Genomic DNA, 27,374 nt, shown 5'->3' on the forward strand with positions numbered 1-27,374 from the left:
AAAGCAGAAGGCATACCTGTAAAATCCTGATGGATGTCCGCACAGTAACAAAGAAAAAAATGTTACCTACCTCCAATGTGAATTTCATTTACCAAGGGTTGAATGGGGAAGGTATGTTTAAGAGACCAACTTACGTTAATAAGTTCAACCTCCCAGATTTTTTTCAACAGGTCCATCGATGTGTAGCCGTTAATTAGAAAGGCTTTGGTGTAGTCCCCTAGTTCAATGGAATCCAGCCACTCAGCGACAGAAGTGGGATGATAGCCATCATGGCCAATGGGTCTCATCTGTAATCAAGAAAATCACATTAGGATTAGGATTATTTTGAGTCCCCACAAACAGGATGGATCCTGCCACTTGGAAATTTATCTGATCTGAAGCAACAGGTCTTTTTGGATAAGAAACTAAGGAAAACCAAAATACTTTGGTTTGCACAATTCCAAGTAATTAGTAATTTTCACGCTGAATTAGCTCTCAAAAATGCACCCAGAAATTTCTAATTTGGCTGCTATGTCAGCTCCACATTTGAGAAGACGAAATATGTCAAACTTCTGGTGTAGACATTATTGACATCCTGTTGGATGAAATCTAAAGTCATGGCAGTTGAGTCATATTCACTTCAATGTGCAAGAAACTGCACTCCCAAAATGTAGATGATAATTCTCATATGTACAACATCAAAGCATGTGAAAATACTGCACCGCTTAAACATCCAAAGGAATTCATGCTTATGCAAGACATGTATTGTAGGTAGTGCAAACATGCTGGAGAAACATACTGCAGTGTTAAGCCAGTAAAGGAGAGGCTTTTCGGTGTTTAAAGACCATGTGTTCTGCATAGACTCTACAGTATGTTAGACATGAATAGAGAACTTGCTGGCAGACAGCTTCCTATTTTTTGTCAGCTATATACAGATATTTTTTTTTTCCTTTAGGAGAACAAAGAAGTGTGACAGCAGCATAATGTTTCTGAGTTTAAATTGGAGTGTGAAAGTAATTTAAGCAAGAGAAACTTCTGGGTTTAAATTTTTGTGTGATTATTCTAGTCTTTTTAGCTTTTATTTGAAATTTTAGTTGAATTTATGGTTATTGGATTTTTGAAGGAACTCATTTCTAAGACTTGTGTTGCTCTGCATGCCATTACCATGCATCTAATACTTCAGTTATTACAGACAGTTGGCACCTCATCAACCTCATGTGATCCTTCAGTGCAATTCAGGATAGGAAGAGCAAAACAGGGCAAAATACATAGATTTTCCTCTTCCTTCAGATTCGAGGAGATAAATATTTAATGGAAATCTAGATGATTCTGATTTGTGCAGAGAGAAAAGATTAGTCTGGCCGTCAGGGGTTGAGATTTTGATCCTAAATATGATAGGCTCTCTGCCACTATGCAGCGTTCTCATTTTGAAGGTTCTTTTTACTTTCATTTTTTTTAAAAATTAGATTTGAGGTGCTTGTTAGGGGATCAACACCTATGAAAGGAGGGATGAGAAGGAGGGTCAGGCAGAAGAGGAGTCAGACTGTGATGGGTCCCGATGAAGCCTCCGTGAATCCGGGGGAGGGGACGGTTCTGGAGCGGGTCATGCTACTAGAGGTCTTGTGCTGGCAGATGACTGGACCTTTGTGGCTCCCATCTCCACATTCTCTATCACTGGATGCAGCTGGCATGGGGCAAGCATGGCTCTGGTGAGGCAGCTCTCCCCAGCAGAGGCTGACTGTGCAGATGCTGACAGCTGGAGGCTGTCTGCTGACCACTCTCCCCACTGCTGGGCAAATCCTTCCTTGAAGAAAGAGCCAGGAGGAGCATGTCCACGTCTCCCAGAATGCCCTGGACCCAGATTCACCCAAGGTTAACATTTGGCCACACTAAATTTCTACATTTTACTCTATACCCACTTTCTCATTCACATGCATACAATACACGTTTGATTGTAGGTGAACCATTGGGAAGACCTATTTTCCCCCCGACCCTTTAGCAGACATGATGAAATTTCACCTCCTGATGTTTCATCAAGTATCTCCTAAGAGCAAGGACATTCTCCTATGTAGCCACAGTAGCATCACATTCAAGAAATCCAACATTGATCAAATTATATTAATATACAGTCCATATGCAAATTTCCCACATGGCCCCCAAAAGAGAATTTGTTGCTGGTTTTTTTTTTTCCCCTTGTGGACAGGCTTAATCAATATTTTAAAGTATTTCTTCAGCTCTTTTATCTCTCTTTTCTTCTTCTGGGATTATATTTACTCTTTCATTTTTAAATTATTTTTTCTCCTTTCCTCTTTTCTATTGTTCCACTCACCAATCTATTTTCCACTTTGAGGTTTAAATGCCCTCTATTGGGAGTTATGGTATAATTCTTCATTTGCATTAGAGTCTGAACGGTCAGGCTTTTGTATGTCACTTGCACACTGGACTGACCCATTTTAGCTACTCGCTGAAGGTGTGTTTAGTGACATTTAACACAATATTTATTCCGCAGTAGCTACAAATGTAAATGACAACTCAGGGTTTGTAAAGTGAAGTTTAGTGGCAGTTGCAAATAACTGAGCGTCGTGTGTGTGTAAAATTGGAGATTAGGATCCAAACCAGAGGTACAAAGATACTAAGTATCCTCATATACTATGGGTCATAAAAATACTGGGGCTAGAGATATTCTCCAGGACTTATGAAGAAGTAGTTGAACCAATGCTACCATCCTGACTAATCACAGCAGCCTGGGAAACTCCCTGACTTCCCCAGTTGACAGCTTGGCAAAGTCTTAGTGTTAGCTGTCCAGAACTCGACTGCCCCAGTGGCAGATACTGAGGACGAGCTTAGGGAGCCTTGAATCAATCTAGGGTAGACTCAGATGTCCCATCCCGGAGAACTTTGCACTGGCGTCCTCATGGGTCACCCCAAGCACACACACAGAACAATCACTGGCCACCTACCACACGGAGGTTGGCTGATGGTCACAGTTAGCTGAAGAGCACTGGTGGGGACATCAACCAGACCTCTACAAAGCAAACCCAATTCGTAGAAAGAAGTTTGTTTTTCTTCCCCATTCCTCCTTCTTGCTCCAGTGGGAAGACATTTGGAATCAGAGAAGAGAGAGGTGCCAGTTCCTCAGGGGAAAGAAGCCTAAACTTGGGGTCAGTGGGGTGGGTGGGGGCAGAGTGAATAAAATTAAGGGCTTATGTAGATTGGAACTGAGTTTTCAATATTTTACATGACTGGCAAGTTAGTGGGTATGTCTGAATGACATTAAAAATGTAAGGGAAAATAAGGGAAGGGAGAAGAAATGTGTGGGAAATATCAGAAAGGGAGACAGAACGTAAAGACTGCTAACTCTGGGAAACGAACTAGGGGTGGTAGAAGGGGAGGAGGGCGGGGGGTGGGAGTGAATGGGTGACGGGCACTGGGTGTTATTCTGTATGTTAGTAAATTGAACACCAATAAAAAAAAATTGATTTGAAAAAAAAAAAAAAATAAAAATAAAAATGTAAAGAGAGAAGCAGTTGAGTTTGGTTGAAGGCAGGATGTGGGGGGGAAAACACATTAGTATCTGACTAAATGCAGACTCTTGGTAATCTGGTTCCTCCTGTAAGGCAAGTTCTCCATGAGCAACCTTGAGGAGGTGAGAGGGAGGAACGTATCTGGGGGAGGATGAAGATGCAGGTAAAGTAGAGAGCAAGAGTGGAGAGAACCTGGAGATGAACACACGGACAGACGTGTGCAGGGGCAGGGTTCCTCCAGCCACTCAGTCATTCACTCACTCACTCACTCACTCACTCACTCACTCAGTGGTGCCTATTCTGATGGATGTTGTGGGGCAGGACAGAACAAAACAGTCATAGTCTCTTCCTCAAGGAGATTATAACTCTTAATTTAAAAAAAAAAACAGGCAAAGAGATGACCAATAAATTATGAAGGCTCTGCATACCTGAGGAGAGGAAGACATTAGAGCCAAATGAAGTTACAAAATTAACTTGACACATATTTAATGATATGCAGGATAGTTGCTGTGCCACACAATAATGTCTTTTGAAGCAATTCTTCCATCTGCTCCTTCATTTCTGTTCCTACTGCTGCTGCCCTGGTTAGGTTCTTGTTGGTGCTTATGAAGACTAACACGGTAGCCTTCCCCTTGGCCTCCTACCTTTGGTTTAGCTTCTATTGTGCCGCTGCATCAGTTTTCCAAAAAGCCAGGCTTTTAAGTAAACACTTGCACAGAAAACTACAGTGGCTCCTTCTTGATGAGAGTGAAAATGTCCTATTCCAGAATTCTAGGGCAGTTGAGATCAAGGATAAACTTGCCTTTTCAACTTAGTCCTACACTACTGGGCCACATGTACCCCAAGACAGATGAATAGACATGTGTGCCTGTCTGAACAGTGTGTTAAGCTCCTAGCCACACCATGAACGTGAACTGCATGTGCAAGACACTTCTGTATCTTTGCTGATATTGCTTCCCATGCTTGTAATACTTTTGCCTTTGCTTTCGTAGTTTTTTTCCAGGATGGGCTTCTCTTCTTGAGCTTTAAGAGACAAATTTCCAGATGTTTGCAGGATACCTCACATAGTTGGCCTCTAAAGCTATCATACAACGTCTCCTTTGGCTCACAAACATGCCCTCTCTCTGGGTTTCTAATCTCAGTGGGTGGGGACCCATTACATCATTGCCCAAGTCATTGCTTAGGAGTCATCATACATTCCTCTTTCTGTTTTACTATCATATTTAATGAGGCCAACATAATTTGGATTCTCATAAGTCTCATAAATTTGATTTCAGTTCCCTCCTTCCAAAATAGACTTTGGATTCTGACAATTGCATCTACCCTAAGTGGTGGTGTAAGGATTATGTGATATATGGTACATAAATTGTTTCCAAGTCTTCACTTTCTTCCTCTACTAGAATTATGCCTCTGTGCCCTTTGCCAAGGGATCTGCATTTTATCCCACGTGATTAGAGTTACTTCTCCATCCCATTGATGTTGGTCATGTACTTGCTTGGCCAATGGTACAGGTAGAAGTATCAGTGTGGCAGTTTATAAGTGAGGCCTCTCTACTCCTGTGATCTACTAATCCTTTTGGGTGCTATTACATGCATAACACGTGGCTAAACAGTCACACAACTGCTGGTCCCAGGAGAAAGGTGAAGACTTGTGTAGCAAACCTAAACGTAAAACCTTGAAGTCTATCATGGTTCACTGAGTTTGGATGAGTCCAGCTGAATTTGGATGCATGAGTAAGAAAAATAAATGTGTAAATAAATGTGTATATTTTATGTTGCTATAAATCACTGGAATTATGACATACAGGGGGAAGCTGACTAATACAGTCACTCTTTAATTCAAAACCCTTGGTATTTATATTAGTTAACGTTCTTCAGAGAAATAGAGCTAATGGGATGTGTATACACACACACACAAGTCTGAAATCTTGCAAGCCAAAATCTGCAGGATAGGCTGGCAGGCTGGAGACCCAGGAAAGAGCTGATGTTGCAGCTGAAGTCTGAGAACAGTCTAGAAGGAGAATTCCCTCTTATTCATGGAGGACCTCAGTCTTGCTTTTACAAGGCCTTCAACTGATTGGATGGAGTCCATCTATATGATGGAGGGATTTATAACTTTACTCAGAGCCAAGTAACGTGTAAAATACCCAAACTCTTTAATTTATGAGTCCAAAGTCACCTCCACGAGACTGAGAAAGACTAGCTGAGCTAAACTAACATCCTTCCCAAGCTTTCTGGCTGTCATCTAGTAAACATCTATGTCCTACATCTTTGCTAACCATAAACTAAGTAATTCTTTATCTTAGGAATATGATTTTTGGGGCCATAATCCATTTTATAACTAGTATATCTTCGTACTTTTCCCTCTGCCATTTCTTCTGTCAGGAATACTATTTCTCCTCTGTTCTCCTGTTGAAATCCTATCCATTCTTAAAAGGTCCTGTTTAAATATTTCCTCTTCTGTGAAGCCTTCTCCAGTACTACCCTTACTCCCTCCCAAGTTAAAATTAATCATATCTTCCTCTAGATTTTGGTAGTAATTTGCATAGATTCTGTTTATAGCTAGAGATGTGAATATCTGCCTTCTTCCTTAGACTGTAACCCTTCTGGTGAAGAAACAAGATCTTAGCCAACTTTGTCATCTCTTATGTGCCCAGTGAAGCATCCCACACATGGCAGGCATTTGCCAAATGTTTATTAAGCAATTTAATGAACACATGAAGATAAAGTGACAAATTAACTTCAGTGGCATGGGCACCCACTAGTAAAGGACATTTGTATTTTGTGTTACATATTATGAAAATGAGGGCTATTTTTATGCCTAACATTAATATTGTACTATTTAAAATGATTACATACCAAGAACCAATTCCAGGTAGTGTGCTGTGTTAACAAAATGTGCTGGGCTTTGCTGCTGTAGCCCAGCACCTCGGCTCTACTGTTAACAAGCTATGTAACTACAGGCAAGTTACCTCAGCTCTCCAAGCTTCAGTGTTCTCACCTGTAAAATGATGGTTTTGGGCCAATGATCTCAAAGTTCCTTCACAATTCCTAAATTTTGCAATTCTGTCTTTTTAAAGTTAATACTGAATTAGCGTCAGATTTATTTATCCAGTAAAGAAAAAAGAAGCCCAAAGGCAAAACTAAAAAACAAAAAAAAAACAAAAAAACAACAACCCAAAAAAACAAACCCCCAAATGATAATAAGGACATTTAGGCTGAAAGTCAGATGGCATCCACACCTCTTTCAGGAGTTGTCAGTGGCATCTGCCACAAGGAACACTGCAACTATTTTCTCAAATTACCAAGATGAACCTCTTTTCCAGCAGGGACACCTGGCAGGACAGAGCTAAACAGAGAGTTCCAGGGGCTGCGGGCCTGCAGTGCTGCTGAGCATGAATGAGAGTTAACGCACCATCTGTAATCTGAGAGGCAGAGTGGTGGGCAGGCGGTAGGCAATCCTAACAGAGCTTCCTAACAAGGTGATCTCATTCAACTTGTGGAACCCCCAAATGCGGGAAAAACCGAAGCTGGGATGGAAATTGGAATTAGCTGGAAGATGCTTCAGTCTCAAAAAGAAATTTAGATATATTAATACATTTTACTAAATACTTTCCTTGTGGCTGTCAGTGTTTTGTTACATTGCCCAAATGGGCATTGATTTTCCTCACCTCTCAAAGCAAATCTGACCTCAGAGAGGGCATTAACATCGTGGGTCACGTAGCAGGCAGAGATTACCAACTCTAGGACAGTGGGGGGTCTGTGGAGTCTGGTGGGCTTTAAGGGATCCAGTTATCGGGCAGCTGAAGAGGCGAGGCTCTAAGACCATCTAGTCTACCTCTGTCAGAGTGACCCATATTTTTTTTTTTTAATATTTTATTTATTTATTTAGGATAGTCACAGAGAGAGAGAGAGAGAGAGGCAGAGACACAGGCAGAGGGAGAAGCAGGCTCCATGCACCGGGAGCCTGACGTGGGATTCGATCCTGGGTCTCCAGGATCGCGCCCTGGGCCAAAGGCAGGCGCCAAACCACTGCGCCACCCAGGGATCCCAGAGTGACCCATATTTTAAGAGTTTTAACACAGGTAAGAGGAGGAAGAGCTTTCTCTGCTTTAAAAAGAAATGTTTGAAAACCACTGATCTAGAAGGTTTTTTGTAAGATTACACGATCACTTCTGTTTTATTTTCTCTTAATTTCTCAGCTTTACTTGAAATAGTCTGGCTGTCATATGTGAATGGACACATATGTGTTGTTGCCTATGACTCTTTCTGCCTAAAACCAGCTTTGTCTGTTCAGACAAGGGTAATATTTTACAACGTGATGAAACCACAGGATGAAAACTGTAGCAAGAATGCAACAGAAATGGGAAAAATAAATAAAAAGAGGGAAAGATATTATGACAGATTGGGGGTTAAATTAAAAAAAAAATAGTTCTGGGGCACCTGCATGGCTCAGTCAGTTAAGCATTTGACTCTTGATTTCAGTTCAGGTGATGATCTCAGGTACTTTGAGATGGAGCCCCCCCTCCTTGCCTGGTGGGCTTGGCACTGGGCATGGAGCTTGCTTAAGATTCTCTCTCTCTCTCCCCTACCCCCTCTTCCCCTCCCCCTTTAAAAATATAGTTCTGAATACAATAGGTTGTTTAGTCAGCATTACATATTGGCATGGTAATTAGATCAAGGGAATAAGGACTCCCGAAAGCCAATAACGAATTAGATATTTTTATGTCTGAAAAGTATTGCAAAATTGAAACAGAGACCCCTTGTCCAGAGAAATGGGGCTTACTAGAGGCAAGACACACCAAATGAATGAATGGTAACACCAGCTTTGCTCCTGGTTGTTTCCATGAGAACATATTTGAGCCTGTGGGAAGTTAGTGAAAGTGCTGCATGTAAACTTCAGGTCACCTTCAACCTGAAAGATAGGGTCCTTGCTCTGGAGTTGCTTTTTTTTTTTCTTTTTTGTCTTCCCGTGAGCTGGAACATTAGTGCCTGCAGCCCAGCTTTGACTACACAGGGAGAATAATACCCTAGAGTTTGGGAAATGCTTCTCAAACCTTAATGTATGAAAGAATCACGTGGGAAATCTTGTTAACATGCAGGTTCTAATTCAATAGGCTGGAGGGAGGATTTGAGATTCTGCATTTCTAACAAGCTTCCTGGGGATGCTAACGCTGTGAGTCCGTGGTCCACGCCTTGAGTAGCAGTGCTTTAGAGGGTGACAGAGCGACAGATGGAGGGTCCTGGGTCCTCCCAGAATTGCACAGAGCAGAGCCAATTTGTAAACCCGGTCTGCTTACTTCGACTGTTACGTGGGAGAAGTAAATGTTCTATTCTTTAAACCACTACATTATGGAGGTTTCTATTCTAGTGGCTTAGCCTTTCCTCTAATACAAACAGAATTGAAAATAAGGTAATTTCATACATAACATGTAAGGAAGCCTACACTTCCACTTGACAGTATGTCGCATTATCTCTTGTTTTGTGAAGCCATTAATTTTCACAGGCGTTGCCATTCAAAGAAATCTCATTTCCTTTAACTTCATTTGTTGGCATCTTTCTGCCCATCACACCATCACCCCTTTGTGATAACTATGCAGGATATAAGAGGGGGAAATTGTGGGAAAACCTCAAGTTTCTAGCTTTGATACCTGTACCCGGGTACATGGTGGTGTTACTAGCAGAAAAATAAAAGAAAATAGACTGGGATGTCATGAATAATTTTGAAACGTGAGAAATTAAAGATGCTGCGTGGACCTAAACTTTAAATTTTGGGGCGGGGGAAGTCTGAGGAGACACATAGCCTTGGGCATCGTAAGCAGTACAGGTGAGAGTCTTGGCTCCTCCACGTATTAGCTGCATGACCTTGAGGAAGCTGCTTAGTCTTCTTCAGCCTCCGTCTTCTGATTAGCCACATGAGTGATAAGGATGTCTGCCTCCGGGGTAGTCGTAGGCATTCGGTGAAACAATACACCGTTCTTGGCACACGGAAGCACCCAATACATCTTAGCTATTTTTATCGTAAGTGGGAGCTGAAATCATGCATGGATGAGCCTGCGGAGGGTGTGTACTGCAAGAAGAGAAGTGGTGTGAGGACAAACCAACACTTTCAAAGTGAAAGATAAGAATCATCCTCAGGAGACCAAAAAGGAATAGTTAAGACAAAAAGGGAAATGGGAGAAACTTAGTTTCAAAGAGGGTGTAGTCAGCAGCGATGGAATGCTGTAGAGAGGTCTACTGAGATGAGGCAGGAGAAGGGTTCATGGGATCCGGCACACAGCTCACCAGAATTGTATGGAATAAAAAAATATATATATATATAAAAGAAAAGAGCCCTGAGGCTAGGCTGCCGGGGGTTGAGGTGTAAGTTGGAGATGAGGAAGTGGAAATTGCAATCAGGAGTATTTTAAGGAGTTGGCAAGGGAAGAGAAGGAGAGGGGGAGGTTTTAGAAAGCTCAAGGAAAAGGCATTGAAAGGAGTGAGAAATGAGGACTCGGGGCTGAGGAAGGTCCGAAATATGAGGGAATAAGAGTGCAAGAATGCTGTGGAGATTAAGATGAGGTAGAGGGCTGTCTTTTGCTTTAGGATTGCTGCTGGCCTTTCTTGGAAATTATAGCGTGAGAGGCACAGTTGGACTAACTCTGGGGTTAATAATCTTTGCATTACAGTTGTGAGGGTCCACAAGCCACCTGGCTTGGACTTGGTGACAGCTGGACCCTTGCATGTCAAGTGCTGGCAAAGGGCTCAGTTGCCAGGGCAGCTGTCCCCGGATTCACACATACAGACCTGACTATCATTTATGTAGACGTGCTGGGGGGCCACAGTCCCGATGTACCGAGCTCGGTGACTTCAACCCGCCTGTGAAGCTGCAATGGACTGTGGCTTCTCTTTTCCCACCTGGGTGTACTCTCGTACTCTCATGCTCCCTCCCAGGACTTTTGAAATACAGACAGCTGCTACCATCAGGTGCCCCTCTAGTCCTGCTCCTTGTTCTGGCCTCCTCTGCTCTGGCCCGCAGCTACCCAGGACTCGGACTGACGGCAGCTCTGAAAATAAACCAGGACAAGCAGTGCTAGCAGGCAGTGTGCTGCCAAGTCCAAATGCAGGTCCGTTGAGTCGCGGGAGGATCAGATCTCCTATAGGCTTTGAGACCTGGGCTTAGACATCATGGTGCTGTTTCATCAGTGGCTCTTCAAAGGCTGACTGAGCATGAAAGAGGAAGGCAGATCCACTGACCATGGGGCCCCGGAAAAAAGTCTACCCATCACCATCTAAGTGCTATTGTAGTGCAGCTTGGCCGGAGAGACACGTCTGTGGAATGGATAGGGCTATTAATGATAAGAATGTTACCTTACAATCACACGACCCTTTGAGGATCCCAAAGTGATCCCACGTGCATCACCTCATTGGTGAGGGGTTTTAGGTGATCTTTGGGAAAATACCCTTCATGGAGTCTGAGACTCTGGATTCCCTGTGTAATGAGATTTCTTCTGTGGAAACTTAAGGATTAATACACTGAGACAGTTGTTTGGAAACGAGGTGTGATAGGTCTCTGGTTGTAGCTATGCAGGAGGCAAGGGAGACATGGGACATGTGCAGATCTGTCGCTCAAGGTCCCTTTGTTTGGATCATACTCTGTCATGGATACAGTTTCTATAGGAGAATCAGGAGAAATGTGAACCCTCAGAGCCTTGTAGGCAGATTGTAGTTGGATGTCATTATGGACCTAAAATTGCAGATAATAGTTAACATCTGTATTTTTTTCCTGCCAATGACCAAACCTTCCCAACATGGCATCTCTTGAGTGTTCAGACACTGGAGACTCCCAGCTTTAGGTACAGGGCAGGAGCAGTGAAGGAGTAATATCTGGATATTACTCTGCACTGCATTTTGGAGGAATGAAGGTCAAGTGCTTTGGACCGAGCACTGTCCCATGATGCTCTGTGATTTCTATTTCAATAAGTAAAAGAAACAAACTGAAGTCCAGCCTGGAGAGGCCCTGACATCTCCCTTATTTTGACAAGGCTTAACTCCTGGAGTAACCTGGAAGGGAAGCAATGGACATGAAAGTGTGCATAAATGAGAAGTGTTTTCAAGACACAAGGGTGATCAACTTCTGGAAGCACACAATAGTCGGCTGGTGAACGAAGTAGAAGTGGTAGCCAGACCAGTCCAGCCTCCAGCCATCGGGGTTCTGGGGCACCCCTTTCGATCAAAGGCACTAGACTGACGACAAGTTAAATGAGCGAAGCTGCCCAAACAGACAAACTCTATAAATCAAGGTTGGGGGTGTGTGTGAGGGGAAGACAACAACAGAGGCAACTATGCAACGATCTCTTTATCACTTTGCAGGTAGTATGCGTGGACTGGGAGTCAGACGCGGTCTTCTCTGCCTCATCTCTATGCATGTGCAGAGTAACTGCTCTCAGCAGTATCCCTGAGAACCTGGCAGTTATCTGCCAGAGAAGACTTGCAGGGTAATGGTGAGGAGATCAATAGAACCACTACTCAGTACTCAAACATGGTCACTGGAGTTGAATGGTATTATTGAATGATTTTATCATACTTCACTCTGAAGTTTTTGGTAAGACTTTTTTAATTCAGTAAAAGAATATGTTTTTACCACCTTTTCATTTCTAAAATCCTTGTTGCGATAATGCTGACCCTAGATCCTTTTGTTAAATGTCACTATTTATTTTGATGTAGTTCATTGCAGCAAAGCTCTTTTACAAAACAAGAGCTCAGATTAAAGATGAAGGGGATTTACTGCAACTAGAATAAACTGCTGAACAATGCTTACCATCATTCACATTTTCAACCTCTCTGCCAGTGATGTGAATTATATTTAGTAAAAAATACAGGATCACTTTTTTCCCCCACTGACAGTACATATCTTCTGACATTCACGTAGATATTCAATGGTTATGAAGCACACTGCTTTGCTCTTAAAACAGAAATTTTAAATGCTACTATCAGTCAGGAAAATTGTTTGCATGTTATTAGTCTCAACTGCTACAACAACAAAATTCCCCAAACTTGAGTCTTCAGAAAATAATGAATGTTCTGAATGCCAATTCTATATATTTGATATTTAAAAACCATGTCCTTTCTCGGAGCCTCCAGGCATGTGCATAATAACATCACCCACAGAAGTACTTCAAACAGATAAATCTACCATAAACCCAAGGTTAGCAGTATACAAATGAGTGACTTATATTCTGACTGGGTAGGGAAGACAAAGGACGTCATTCACATGGTGGCCAAAAATCAGTATAGGAATTACAGAATTGGGGACCTGCCACACATTTATCCATCCATCATCTATCCATCCATCCACTCATCTACTCATTCATTTATTCACTCAGATACCTATAGCATGCCTACTATATTCTAGGTAGTGTTCTGTATGCAGCAGTCAACAAAACATGTAAAAGCGCCAGTCCTTGTGGAGCTTACCTTCTAGTGGGGGAGACAAAGAATTGTTACCATGCATAATAAATAAGGAAATTATGCCCGTAATTGACGTGTTGTGATGTGCAGAATAAACAGGGTGGTTAGGGGAAGCTTCATTCAGAAGGCTAGATTTGAACAGAGATTTAAGGATGGTAAAATGGCTGGGGGAGAGGATTCCAGGTAAAGGGACCAGGGAAGGCAAAGGCCCTCAGGAAGGAGTGAGATTGGTGTCTGTTCAAGGAATAGAAGGAAACCAAGGGGATTACAGCAGCGTGTGCAAGATGAGAATAGTGGGAAGCAGGTCAGAGAGGTACTTAGGGGACAGAGAAAGTGAAGCTCTGAAGCCTTGGAAGGCTTTGGCTTTCATTTGGAGAGAAACAGGGAGCCAGTGCCAGATGTGAGCTAAAGTGTGACATGGTTTAGCTCACATTTCAGTGGAGACGCTGGCTGCTGTGTTGAGAGTAGTTTATAAGGAGGCAGGAATAGGAGGAGGAAGACCTACTCAGAGGCTGTGTAAGTAATCCAGGAGAGAGAGAGAGGCTAATGGGTTGGACAGGCTGCGAGAGCAGAGGTGGTAAGTGGTCAGATTGTGGATAATTTTCGGTAAAACAAAATAAAATGTTTCTTGTTCTCCATGAAGGCAAGAGAAACAAAAGCAAAAATGAACTATTGGGACTTCATCAAGATAAGAAGCTTTTGCACAGCAAAGGATACAGTCAACAAAACTAAAAGACAACCTACAGAATGGGAGAAGATATTTGCAAATGACGTATCAGATAAAGGGCTAGTTTCCAAGATCTATAAAGAACTTATTAAACTCAACAGCAAAGAAACAAACAATCCAATCATGAAATGGGCAAAAGACAGAACGGAAATCTCACAGAGGAAGACACAGACATGGCCAACACGCACATGAGAAAATGCTCCGCATCACTGGCCATCAGGGAAATACAAATCAAAACCACAATGAAATACCACCTCACCCCAGTGAGAATGGGGAAAATTAACAAGGCAGGAAACCACAAATGTTGGAGAGGATGTGGAGACAGGGGAACCCTCTTACATATCCTCTTACACCATGTGAACTGGTGCAGCCACTCTGGAAAACTGTGTGGAGGTTCCTCAAAGAGTTAAAAATAGACCTGCCCTATGACCCAGCAATTGCACTGCTGGAGGTATTTACCCCAAAGATACAGATGCAGTGAAACGTTGGGACACCTGCACCCCAATGTTTATAGCAGCACTGTCCACAATAGCCAAACTGTGGGAGGAGCCTCAGTGTCCATCGAAAGATGAATGGATAAAGAAGATGTGGTCTATGTATACAATGGAATATTACTCAGCCATTAGAAACGACAAATACCCACCATTTGCTTCGACGTGGATGGAACTGGAGGGTATTATGCTGAGTGAAGTAAGTCAATCGGAGAAGGACAAACATTATATGGTCTCATTCATTTGGAGAATATAAAAAATTGTGAAAGGGAATAAAGGGGAAGGGAGAGAAAATGAGTGGGAAATATCAGAGAGGGAGACAGAACATGAAAGACTCCTAACTCTGGGAAATGAACAAGGGGTGGTGGAAAAGGAGGTGGGCAGGAGGTGGGGGTGACTGGGTGACGGGCACTGAGGGGGGCACTTGATGGGATGAGCACTGGGTGTTATGCTATACGTTGGCAAATTGAACTCCAATAAAAAATAAATTAATTTAAAAAAAAGAAGAAGAAAAAATGTTCCTTGTTCTCTAACATAGACCAGGAGTCTGTCAGCTTGATGGCTAGCTGTGTGGCATGAGTTTCAGCTTGAAGAGAACCATGTCCACCTGTCATGTGTGGAAATGTATGGACAACTGCAAGTTTGGTCTTGAGTGGGTCTGCTTTTAAGGAGGAATCCAGAGTCCTCAAAAGACTCTTCTGCTCAGAGAAGGCGGCCACGTAATTGATTCATAGGACCATAGGCAAGTGTCATAGGGAAATGTGTGACTCTGGATGGATTTCAGGATCTGGCACTCTGACTAGGCCCTGGCCTGGCTCCCAGAGATCATTCTGAAGGAGAAGAAGAAGCTTCAATAAAAAAAAAGTTGCATCATGATACATTTTGGGGACATTGGGAATAAAAGAAGTCAGCATAACTGGCACCAGCAGCTTCATCAACAAGCAGAGATGGTGCTATGTTTTAGACACCGGTGCCCTCAACGTTGGGCACCCACGCTCAGTGATGGTGCCCATATTGGCAGGCTCCAGTGGCACTGGCGGAACATTCAGTTGGCACTGGTTAAAGTGCTTATGATGGGGACATACTGGGCGTTGTGGCCAGCAGCTCAAACATCAGTACCTATGACACGCTGGGCACCTGCAGCTATGAAACAGACTTTGGCAGTCATTTATAGCAGATTTGGCACCCTCTGTGGCTATTCACAGCTCTGGGAGCACTTTTGGTAAAGTCCTGGTGGCACCGTTCCAAGCTCTGGTGATAAGCTAGAGCAAGAGAGGCAGAAAAGAGCAGATGTCACGAGTCAGTGAGTGGTCTGGTTAATGGCGCACGGGGGCGGGGGGGGGGTGCGAGACACAGGAGGCATTTCAGCAAGGTCTAGAACACACAGAGAAGTGTGACCCTGTTTTGAAACCCTGGCCAGGGTTGCTGAGAACCCCTTCTACATCTATAGTGAGCAAATAATCTGAGAACTATTTCACTACCATTAGGTTGAGAACAGCAGTCACAATAAACAGTGTTTTGGTCCATGTAAAAATGTTTCTAGACTCATAATCTTAGATTGATTTTTTGGGGGTCAGTTCAGAATTTTTAATTACCCCAGACATTGGAGTGACTTAGAATTTTCACCTGTACTCAGGTGAACCCTCAGTAGAGAGTCAGCTCTGAACAACAGGGTTAGTAGATATTATTTATCTAATTCAACAAGAGTTTTTATGCACAGAATATATATGTCGCATCACCCTAGGAATTATCAAGATATAAAAGGGACTAAGTTTCCCTTCCTTCCAGGAATATGTAATCTCCTTGAGTATATACTTAAATATAAGAAAATAATTAAGTGCCAATGTTTTTATAAGCTCCAGAAAAGAAAACAAACTTGAGTGGATTGGAGAAATTTGGGGAGATTCCATAGATTCCAAACTCTTCCATAGTTTCTCTTACAGTTACTATATGGGGAAGGAAGTGAATCTCTCTCCTCTCTCCTCTCTCTCTCTCTCTCTCTCTCTCTTTCTTCCTCTCTAGGAAAGTGAGGGCACATGGCACAAGAGATGGAGAGAGAGATAGAGATGGAAAGATAGACAGAGAGACAAAGAGGCCATGAGAGACAGAGAATGGATGAGCACGGGCATCTATTTCTCCTTACTGTCTCTAGACCTAACAAGAGCACGGGCAGCGTCCTCTGTCTGGAGTGGCTCCTTTGATGCTCTATTTAGCTAAAAATACTTACTAATTCTTTGAGATTCAGCTCAAGCATTCTCTACCTACTCAGAATACCTTGCTTGACTCTCATATACTTAGCTTTCCCTCTTCCCTAAGCAGTTTTTTTTTTTTTTTTTCCACAGAGTAGTTTAGTCTTTGACATGTTTGCCTGTGTCCCAATGTAGGTAGAACTCCTTGAGGCAGGGACCAAATGTTATCCAGCTTTGTATCTTCATCTCTGATGCTAGCATAGGGCCAAAATGAATTGACTGATTGAATGGATGCATGAATCATAGATTCACTGATAGGCATCTGGGCACATGGGTGTTTGCAGACATCACGTGTCTAGAGTTGCCCTATCCCTCCCTCCTCTGGTTCCAATCCTACTGGGGAAGCGAAACTCTTGGGATGTAAGGTCAATTGTTACTTTGCATCTACATCAGTAGCACTTAGAAAAGTGAAAAGTGCTCTGTCAAAAGTGGACACCAGCAATGATTATAGATGATGATGTGATTGAGTCCCAGGGGTGAAAGGCAGGGAAGTCAATCTCTTCTACATCTATGCAATAATCTCTTGTACATTTGTCGAGAAAATCTCACATTCAAATATTTCTACAACATATTTGTCTCTTAGTGTTAGAAAATTGTACATATGACCCTTTCCCAACAAGCAGTGGCCCCTAAGTAAAGAAGGACTTGAGGAGTTAAAACTGATGGTGCATGTGGTTCATAGATTATAAACTTAAAGATCACCTAAAGTATATCTAGTTAGCACTATGCCATCACAGATTCGTAGAACAAGTAAAGCTAAGATGTATTTTCTCCACAAGACATGAAGGAAGGAATCTGGCAGTTTACTGAATGCTCATTTTCTCTGGTAAGAGCAGAAGTTACCTGTTAACTTAAAAAGAAAAAAAAAAGGCTGAACTTCTTATTAAAACAGAAGATGCTAGGTCTGTGGAAGACAATGACAATAGCCAGTCATTTGTCCAAAGGGGGAGCCACAGACCAGAGACACGTGATGCTCTGGTGATAGGGGCAGCAGAGGAAAGCACCTGAGAGAACAGACTCTGGAGCCAGGCCACCTGGTTCCAATTCAGACTCAGCCATTTACTAATTCTGGGACCTTAGGAATGTTACTTTCTGTGCCTCAGTTTCTTCATCTGTGATGGAGAGAGTTAATTAATTTTATGATTTAAGTGAGTTAATGTGGAGTTAACCTAATAACACCTACAACGGTGCGTGGCATGCAGAAGATTTCTCTTTAAGTGTGGGCTGTTTCACATAGGTGTTTGTCTGAAGTATGTCTCTGAAAATGCTCAGGAACACCATGTGGATTCTTGGGCAGTTTTCCTGTCTTCGCGATGGGTCTACAAATCAACCATCAGATTAGAACCCAAAATCAAAAGACAGAAATCTAAAATCTCATTAATCGCCGACAAAGAAAATTATCACAGGGAAATACCAGGTAATGAAAGAATGCTTAGCCTAGGGTAGGAGAGTATGAATTCTGTTGCTTGTGTAGTCCACTCCATGAAGTTGTACGTACCTGCTAGGGTTCTAAGTATTTGACTTACTATAGGTCGAAGGGCAAAGTGATGGATGAAATCCATAGCTGGATTAATGGCATGGGCTGTATTTCAGAGGATGGTTGTCACAAATGAGAAACAAATGGCATAGCTATCCACCTGAACAAGTGAGCAAATGTTCTGGGTTGCTTTCTGCTCAGAGTACCGTTAGCAATCTTGACACTCCCCTCAGCAGTTTTTAAGGTGCATAGAAATGGCTTTTCCATTCACCTGCCTCTTCCTTCGGGAACCCACTCCTGATTTCCTGTACATAAGAGACCTTCCCTTACATTTAACATCCAAAGCTTGCTTTTATAGTTCTTTTTTTTTAATATTTTATTTATTTATGAGAGAGAGAGAGAGAGAGAGAGGCAGAGACACAGGCAGAGGGAGAAGCAGGCTCCATGCACCGGGAGCCCGATGTGGGATTCGATCCCGGGTCTCCAGGATCCCGCCCTGGGCCAAAGGCAGGCGCCAAACCGCTGCGCCACCCAGGGATCCCCAAAGCTTGCTTTTAAAAAAAATTATTATTATAATTTTTTACTTTTTAAAAATTTTTTACTTTTATTATAGCTCATTCATGCTCTGCTTTGTAGAATCGCGTGGGTTTTGGTTCAACCTCCTTTGCTAGAGTATAATCTCTTTGAAGGCAGATACTGTGTAATTTCATCCTTTTTTCTCCTTGTATTGTGCCTGAAACGTACATAGATGCTCAATGCATTTGTAGACATAAATTGAACAAGGCTTCTCACTTGAGCGCTATTGATAAAAAAAAAAAAAAAAAGGAAATAGAGCTAAATTATATTCAACTATTAAATTAGCACTTAATTCAATTATATGGTAAAGGATGTGTGTGTGGGGAAATGGCTCATTCAAAATGGTGAATATGTCCTTTCTTTCCTTCTTTTCTTTCGTTCTTTCCTTGAGAGAGAGAGAAAAAGCATGCATGTGAGCAGGGGGAAGGGCAGAGGGAGAGAAACTCAAGCTGACTGCACTGAGCGTGGTGTCCTACCTGGGGTTCGATCCCATGACTCTGAGACCACGACCCCAACCAAGATCAGAAGTTCAATGCCTGGGCAGCCCGGGTGGCTCAGAGGTTTAGCATCGCCTTCAGCCCAGGGTGTGATCCTGGAGACTCGGGATCGGTCGAGTCCCACATCAGGCTCCCTGCATGGAGACTGCTTCTCCCTCTGCCTGTGTCTCTGCCCCCACCCCTCTCTGTCTCTCATGAATAAATAAATAAAATCTTAAAAAAACAAAAAAGTTCAACGCCTAACTGAGGAAGCCACCCAGGCACCCCAGATGTGTTCTTTTAGATGTCTCCTATTAATTTACATAGCTTTGCTTTTCTATGAAATCACAATGCCTTTAGCAATTTAATGGAACTGCACTGTCAGGGTCAGCCCATTCAGCTTCTTGGTTCACTCCTGTGCCACTGTATGCCACATACCTTTATGGAGCCCTTGCTGTTCAAATGACTCCCCTGTCATTTGTCACTTAGTTTAGGGAACTGATTACGTTACCCCTAAGGGATGCAGTCAGGATGCCCTCTCAGTATTATGTTTATTCATTTAATTTCTGAGATAGGGAGGTTATGATTTTAAACACCATTTCTTATAGGTCCTGATGGGTTAAACAGTAATCCTAAATGTGGTAAAAAAAAAAAAATTAATTTAGTGGATAATGATCAGATTCAAAAGTTTGGCCCTCATCTTATCTAGAAAACAATCTGTGCTGTGAGAAATCCATAAGCAAGAACGGAAAGCTCACTGTGCAACACAGCCATGGGCATTTTATTTTTAGCCTTAGATTTATGTTAGGAAGTAGTCCATTTTATTACTGTTAAGGTAAGAGCAATGTCCAGAATTCATTGAGTTTTGTTAATTAAATGAGCATTACTGAACAATTACAAGTGGTTATTCCTAGTATTAAGTTAGTGCTTCTAAACGCCAGGCACCTCTTAGGGACTTTTAAACTTGTAACTCACCATAACCTCACATGGCAGGCTCTATTACCATCTCCATCTCCTTGATGAGGAAATTTAGCGTAGTCATCTCAATATCCCCTCAGTATCCATATTGTGCTTTGAAATATAGTGTTTTGACAACACTGTGAGGTGGTAAAGAACCCCAGGTAAACTGGCTGGGTGGGAACCTTAGTGTGCCCACCCAGAATTAAAATGCATTCGTACATCCTCTTCACTCTATTCCCTGTTTAATTAATTTTTCTATAGTGCTTATCATTACTTGAAACTACATATGTTAATGTATATGTTCTTTTTGTCTTCACTCCCCACTTCTAGGATGTAAGCCACAAGAGGACGGTGACCTGGTAGGTTTTGTTTCTTAACATCAAATCCTCAACACCTGAAAGAAGAGTAGCTGGCATGCAGCAGGTATTTCATAATATATCTATTGAATGAATAAAAGGAGATTCCCTTGGCTTATTGTATATGTTTGGAGTAGTAATTTATAATGGGATGAGGGAACCTCACTTTTTTCTTGGTTCACCTTCAATTAAAAAAAAATTTAGTAAACATAAATATAGAACATATGATATGCCAGGCTCCATTTTAAGTACTTTACAAATACTGACTCACTGAAGTCTCACAACACCCCTATGAAGTAGGTAAAATCAAACCCAGGGAGTCTGGTCATGTTCCCAACCATGACACCATGCTGCTTCCTGGCTGATTCTTCTAAAAATGTCAACTCCATGGAGCTTAATGCTCTAAAGCTGTATCTTCATTCTCTCCTAGAAAGTGCCCTTCTCTCTTGCCCATCTTTCCATCCTTTATATCTAGATTAAAGAAGAAAATAAATAATATTATTTCAGTTATTTTATTTTATTTTATTCCATTATACTTTTCCTTCTATGAAACAGCAAGGACTACTGTTAGTAAAGCTTTTCTAAAGCCACCTTCAAGGGTAAACAAGTGGTTTGACTCCCAGTGGCCACTGGACAACTGACATCGTCAGTGTCTGCCTTTCTTCTTTTCTCTGTTTCCTTCCTACTTTTCTAGAGCTTTTGGATCTCTGGCACAATCCTTCCCTTCTAGCCTTGAAAAGAGAGTTTAGTGATGTATGGAGGTTACAAAAAGCCTGAAACTTAAAAAAAGGCCTGCTGATGTTACAAAACATTCTTTTTCTTATGTTTAATCATTTGGTACTTTCCTGTTCTTTTAGAGTTTCTCTCCCAAATACACAAGGATCCTCAGAGTCCTGGGTCTCTGATATAGCACAGAATTCACCTGGGAGGCAATTGTCATGAGCACGGACAGTTGGGATTTAGTTTCACTTCTGTTGCTAAGAAACAATCTGCCTCAGGGCAAGTCATTTAATATGACCTAGACTTGGTTTCCTCACATGTGAAAGACTCAGGAGAGATATTGAGCTGGCTGTTTTAAGGTCTTTTGAAGCTCTCAATTGTGATCTTCTTCGAAGAATTATGTAAGGAAGGGAAAGTACCCAGATATCAAAGTTCCTCTACTGTTCCTACTGATTGTGGTATTACTTCAAGCGAGTCATTGTTCTTTATTAAATGGGGGTGAACTCCTCAAAACTGAAGGATGACAGCTGCTGGAGATGGCAATAGATCGAAACCTATTTACTTGCAGAATTCCTCCCCTATTTCTCTATAAATATCGGAGGGGGGGATTATAACTAAAAATGATATTTCAGCTCTCTGGTCTACATAGTAAACTATTCCAAGTTAAATTCATTTAAAAGAAAACATTAAAAGGCCTTTCCCCTTTAGCTTAGGGAGAATGCAGCAGTCATCTTGGTTTCTGAAAATGCAGAAAAATCTTGAAAGAGAGCATTGGTAAGTATGTTGGAACCCCATTCCTCTCACACTCAGTGGTTCTTTGGATATCTATGCTGCCCAAACAGTTCTAGCTATTTTGTATTCTGTATGTCCTGGGCTTTGTGATTTCAGAGGGCTCAGGGAACTTTATAAACACCAGCCATTCCTTTTCCCAATGTACTCCTAAACAACAGACTAGTTATTGGTCTCCATGAGTAAATAGAAAGCATGAGGTATGGGCAAGAGGTCACTCTAGAAGAATGCAGGCTATCAGGGTTGCTAGGCTAAGAAATAATAGAAAAGATCTGAATGACTTGCTGTCACTTTAAGATTTATATACTAGAAATTACCTAAGTTTTTTACTTTAAGGTCAGTCTGTCTTTTTTCCCAATTCTCCAATGGCATCAACACTTCTCCTGAGAAATACGTAAGCTTTTACACTGACCTAACTTATCTAAGTGAGCATCTCTGCTTGTCGCAGAATCATAAGATATTTGCAGAACTGAATGGAACATGAAAGGACTCTCAGAACACCACAGTTTGTCTCATGCAGAGTCAGACCTAAAGGAAATAGAATACCCTATGCTTTCAGTTGGACGGTGGGTCCAACTGTGAATTAGCTTTATGTTAGGGCCCCTAATGCTAATGGCGCATGCATGTGTCTGGGATTTTGTTTAAGGGTACATCTTTAACCGGATGTTCATAGGGTTGTAGGTCGGTCACCATTGGGTGGCACAAAATTTACGATACCAGTTGGGAAAAACAAAGAAATACAAGTAAAAGAATGAGGGTAGATGGAGAATGAGTGATGGCATGGGAGAATGAAAAGTTACCCTGTCAAAAGTACCTTGAGAACTTCTGAGCCTGCAGCCTACATTTTGTCATTGCCCTTCTGAAAAATAGCAGAAGAAACAGGAATGAGCTTCTATCATTTTTCTAAGTGACAGGGAAATAAAACTGAACCTTCTTTTCTAGACCTTTAAGAAATTACATTCGTTAACACTTTCCCCCTAAAGCTTATACACATATTCATCAACCTCAAGACTAGAACTAATATACTTTTGAATTTTAAGGAACTCGAAAGAACTAATGTCTTTAAGGGCGTAGTTTTGGATAAGAAGCCAAACTGAGATAATGTCACATCCATAGTACTCCTTTTGAGCTCTGAAATAAATCTGTGATACCATTGTAACAGCTATAACCTACTCTGGTACTTAGTGATTTGTTTTATTAAAAGAGTATTTGGAAACAAAAGTAGTATTTTTTTTTGAAGGACAGGGTTTGTGTTCTCCAGTTTGCCACCATTTCTGCCACTCCATAATGTCTTGTTTTTAAAAGTGTTTGAGTTCTCAGTCCCTGCCAGTTTCTCTCTACATCCCTGCTCACAAGCTTTTTGGTCAACTGTTGCTTTTTTCTATTTGTTCTGATCAGGCTTAAGGTTACATGGCCCCTTTTACTTCTAGCTTTGGTTGTTTTTATTTTCAAAAAATTTTTAAAAGATGTATTTATTTATTTAAAGGAGGGGTTGCTACAGAGGGAGAGGAAGAGAGAGAATTCCAAGCAGACTCCACTGAGTGTGGGGCTTGATCTCATGACCCTGAGATCATGATCTGAGCTGAAATCAAGAGTTGGACAGTTAGCTGACCAGGCCCCCTGGCGCCCCAGCTTTTGTTGTTTTTAAAAATATGTTTGCTAAGATCCTTAATGTCTTATCCTATAGACTTTGACCAACTCACTTTCCTAATATAGATGGAAATATGCTCCCTTTAGTTGTGAGGCACCAATGAAGAATGAACATGTTTTAAAAATGTATAATGTTTTATGGGATTGCTGATTTGTGTGCATCACTTATCAGTGGTGTTTAGATCGTGAAGTCTTTATGTGTAATTGACACATCTCCAGTGTCTCGAATTTGTGTATTGTGTCATATCATGCTATTTCACACCTAACTCTACAGACCAGAGACATGTGCCTCTTTTTTGAGTGGTGACTGCAAATGTGGCTTCTAGATCACCTACTGGTGCATATCATAGTCCCATGAGGATGGCCCATGGAAATCAAAGAAGCCTTTTTTGTTGTTACTGCTGATAGGTTATTCCACTTTAATCACAAATGTAGACATGGTAACTAGACTGTAAAGTGGACCATTATAAAGTATATTTGTAGTGAGCAGAATTCTGAGCTGGTCCCCCAGTGATCCCACCTCTAGGTCTTTACTGTATCTGTAAAAACCTCCTCTTGTATGTGAACTTGATCTAGTGACTTGATTCTCATGAAGAGAATATGGCAAAAAGATGGTATGTTACCAAAGACTCTGACTTCCATTTCCCTAGCCCTTTCTTGACCTCTCACTTGCTGTGCTTTTGAAGCCAGATGCCTGTTGTGAGATACTTTATGGGGAGACCCACATGACAAGGAATGAAAGAAAGCCTTCAGCCAACAGCTGTGAAGCACTGAGGCCTCAGTCCAAAAACCCCTGAGGAACAGAAACCTGCCTACAACCGTGTGAGTGAGCTAGGCAGTGGGTCCTTCCCACTTGGGTCTTGAGTGACTATAGCCCTGTGAGAGACCCAGAACCAAGGACCCAGCTAAGCTGCTCCTGGATTCTCAGCCCACAGAAACTCTGAGATAATAGGTGCTGTTTTTATATGACACTAAGGTTTGGGGTAATTTATTTATTTTTTTTGGGGGGTAATTTATTATATAGCAATACATAACTAACATATAATCTTGTTTTTCTATTGGAATAACAGATAACTCTGTTTTTTGTTTTTGTTCCTAACCAAAATCTCAAACTGAGAATAGGAAAGGGGGTAATTTAATACAACCAGAGTTGTTCAGAGTCATTCAGTGAAAAATAATTGAAAGTATGTAGCCCAACAAATACTGATTAAATTGAACTGAAGTTAGAAATAATGAGCAGCTGAAATGTAAATGTTCATTACGCAGTAAAGTAGAAGTAGGCTAGCAATGATGAGCAAAACTGTGAATGCCAGAAACTGCATTCTGATGCAAGAGTCCTGTGATAAACAATGTTTCCTAGACATCAAATATAGTTGAGTTTTTAGGAACTCTAACATTTAACTGAGGAAATTGAGCAGGAAAGGAGAGCATCCTAGAGGTAAGAAGATAACCAGGTAATGAGGAAACCAGAAGAAGACAATATTGACATCTGACATGAGTATAGGAACCTACTGAAGCTGAAGTGGGGTAAGGTGGAAAGGGGCATATGGACTTTCTTCCCTACTGGTTACTGGTTACTTAGTTACACTGCTTGTAACTAAGCAGTGCTAAGGTAGCAGAGGAACTAATTAGACCCAAGTAGGTCGGAGGATCAGTGGGAGCAAAGTAAAGGGGATAGCAAATATAAACCACTACTCAATAAATCCAAAGACAAAAAGCATAAAAATATTAGGAAAGGAAATATTGAAAAAGAAGTGAGCATGTGACCAAAAAAAGCTAGTAGTGTGTCGAAATACATTTTCAATTCAGGAGGAGAGAGATTAAGAGAGCAGATGCAACAGGGGGTTTGACGCAAGTCTTACAAAGTTTTAAAATGAAAATGCTTTGAATTACTGACTTCCAAATGCCATATTGTCAAAGGACAAAAGACATAATAATGCCTTTTTAAATAGGATTATCCCAATACTTGGTCATATGGAATTCTCACCTGGAAAAAGGTAAATTACATGTTGCACACAAGTAATAAGATTATTTCCCCAAGTCTACGGGACAGAAAAAGTCCAATATGTTTGCAGTTTCTACCAGAGTAAGAAATAAGCCACCTTCTCAGAAAGCGTTTGGTATGTTTCCTATCTTAAAAAGAGAAATGGGTGAACTTTGATCTTCAAAAGTTCTGGGAAACTTTTAGATCTCAGAAAAGACTGAACTGGGGTTAGTGAGGAAAGTGGATACTGGGTGAAAATGGGTATGGGTAATTTGAGCTTTGGTACTAAAGGTTGAGCATTACAAAAGACAGAGGGAAATAATGAGTGGAAGAGAGGAATTAAAGTGCTTACTGTTCAAACTATGTCTATGCTTAGAACACATAGAATGTATTCCAGTGTCTGACACATCAAATTTATTTGAGAACATGCAGACCTTTGCATTGGTGAATATTTCGATATTAAAAAGGGCATATTACAGAAAACCTATTCTTACCAAGGGAATAAACTTTCGTCTTCGAAACTTGAAACAACAAATACAAATAAAGCAAGAAAAACATGCTTTGAAGTGTGCTAACAGATCAAGATTGCATTTAGCAAACCACCTTTTCTCTGTTTAAGAACAATCTCAAGGATTCCAAAACACAATATGCTAATTAAAGGATTTCAGGTAGCAATCATGGGATATTTTCCATGACAGATGAAGAACACAGATATTCGGAAGACTAAAATTGCATAAACACAACAAAGAGACACTGTGTCCCTTTTGCAGCAGTGCAAAGTTAGAGTGAATGCAAATGAATGTGCTGGCAGTAAAATTACACTATTAACCATCTGAAGATTGGGCTCATTACCTAAGAAGGCAAAGCATCAATTTGTAGCATTATAACATTCTGTTTGTGCTGCTGAACACGTGTTTGGATGTTTTTATATATTCTCTACTCATTTGGGTGCATAGTAAGCACTTTTGCATCAGCCTCTTGATAAAAGCTTAATTTTGTATTGTTTCTGTTATATTGTTTTCTTTAATGGGAATGATATTCTGTCTTAAAAATAAACACTCTGTTTATTCTCCAAATAACTCTGAGTTCAGGTTCTTCTATTTCTCATTATCAAATGGCATATGCATCATTACAGATATATCTTAATATTGAGGAACTCTGATTTGAAAAAAGGTATATTTGAATCACGTGAGGAAAATACTCATTTCAGTCACTCATTCTTTCATTCTTTTAATGTGCATGTATTGAGCTAAGCACATTGGGAAGTTCAAGGATGGATGTGATACTACCTCTGCCTTTAGGATGTTTCTAAGGCAGAAGTGGCAAGAGTATTATTAGTGCCTTCAGAACAAGTAGCGCTATCAAATCTCAGAGGAAAGAGACAGCAGGGATTACTGCCTTCTACAAACAGTTTTGGCTACCTGTAATGTGACTGGCCCTGCTCTGGGGGCTGCGTATATTGAAGGGAAGAAGACGCTCAAGGTCCTTGAGCATATGGACCCTGCATCTTGGGGCAGATGGAAAATAAAAAAACAAACACATAAATGATGTAACTTCAGGTAGCCCTAAGTGCCATAGAGAAACTAAAGTGGAGTGACATGAAGGACAGTGGGGATATGTGAGGAATGTGACTTTGAAGTCATGAAGGTTTTGGTGAGGAGATAGCAGCTGAGTAGAGATTTGATGATGTTTGGTGGAGGGAGGTGTATGAATATCTGAATACAAGGCTTTCCAGGCAGAGAGACCAGTGTGGGAAGGCCTTGAAGCAAAAATGAGCTTGGTATTTTCTGGAACAGAAAGAAACCATATAACTAGAGTTTAGGAAAATGGGAGTGAGAGATGAGGTCTTAGGTGTTGGAAGAGGCCAGATCCTACTGACTTTTGTGGGCTATGATAAAGATTTTATTTTAAGTGAGAAGGGAATCCACTGGAGACTTTAAAAACGGTGTAGCATGATCTGATTTACG

The 27,374-nt window shown here is 41.3% G+C and overlaps 1 protein-coding gene across 16 annotated transcripts in view; it reads right to left on the reverse strand.

Moving 5' to 3' along the window:
• Positions 1 to 27,374, reverse strand: part of ANKS1B (ankyrin repeat and sterile alpha motif domain containing 1B) — a 1,053,015-nt gene that overhangs the window by 279,427 nt on the left and 746,214 nt on the right. For all 16 annotated transcript variants that reach the window (XR_007402223.1, XM_025439286.3, XM_025439282.3 and 13 more), the window contains one exon: positions 135 to 287. Coding sequence is in view for 15 of the 16 variants with exons in the window: in XM_025439286.3 (XP_025295071.1) it covers positions 135 to 287 (153 nt within the window). In the remaining variant the exon portion in view is untranslated. The remainder of the gene's footprint in view (positions 1 to 134; positions 288 to 27,374) is intronic.

The sequence above is a fragment of the Canis lupus genome, chromosome 15, assembly GCF_003254725.2.
Source record: "Canis lupus dingo isolate Sandy chromosome 15, ASM325472v2, whole genome shotgun sequence".
Classification (NCBI taxonomy): domain Eukaryota; kingdom Metazoa; phylum Chordata; class Mammalia; order Carnivora; family Canidae; genus Canis; species Canis lupus.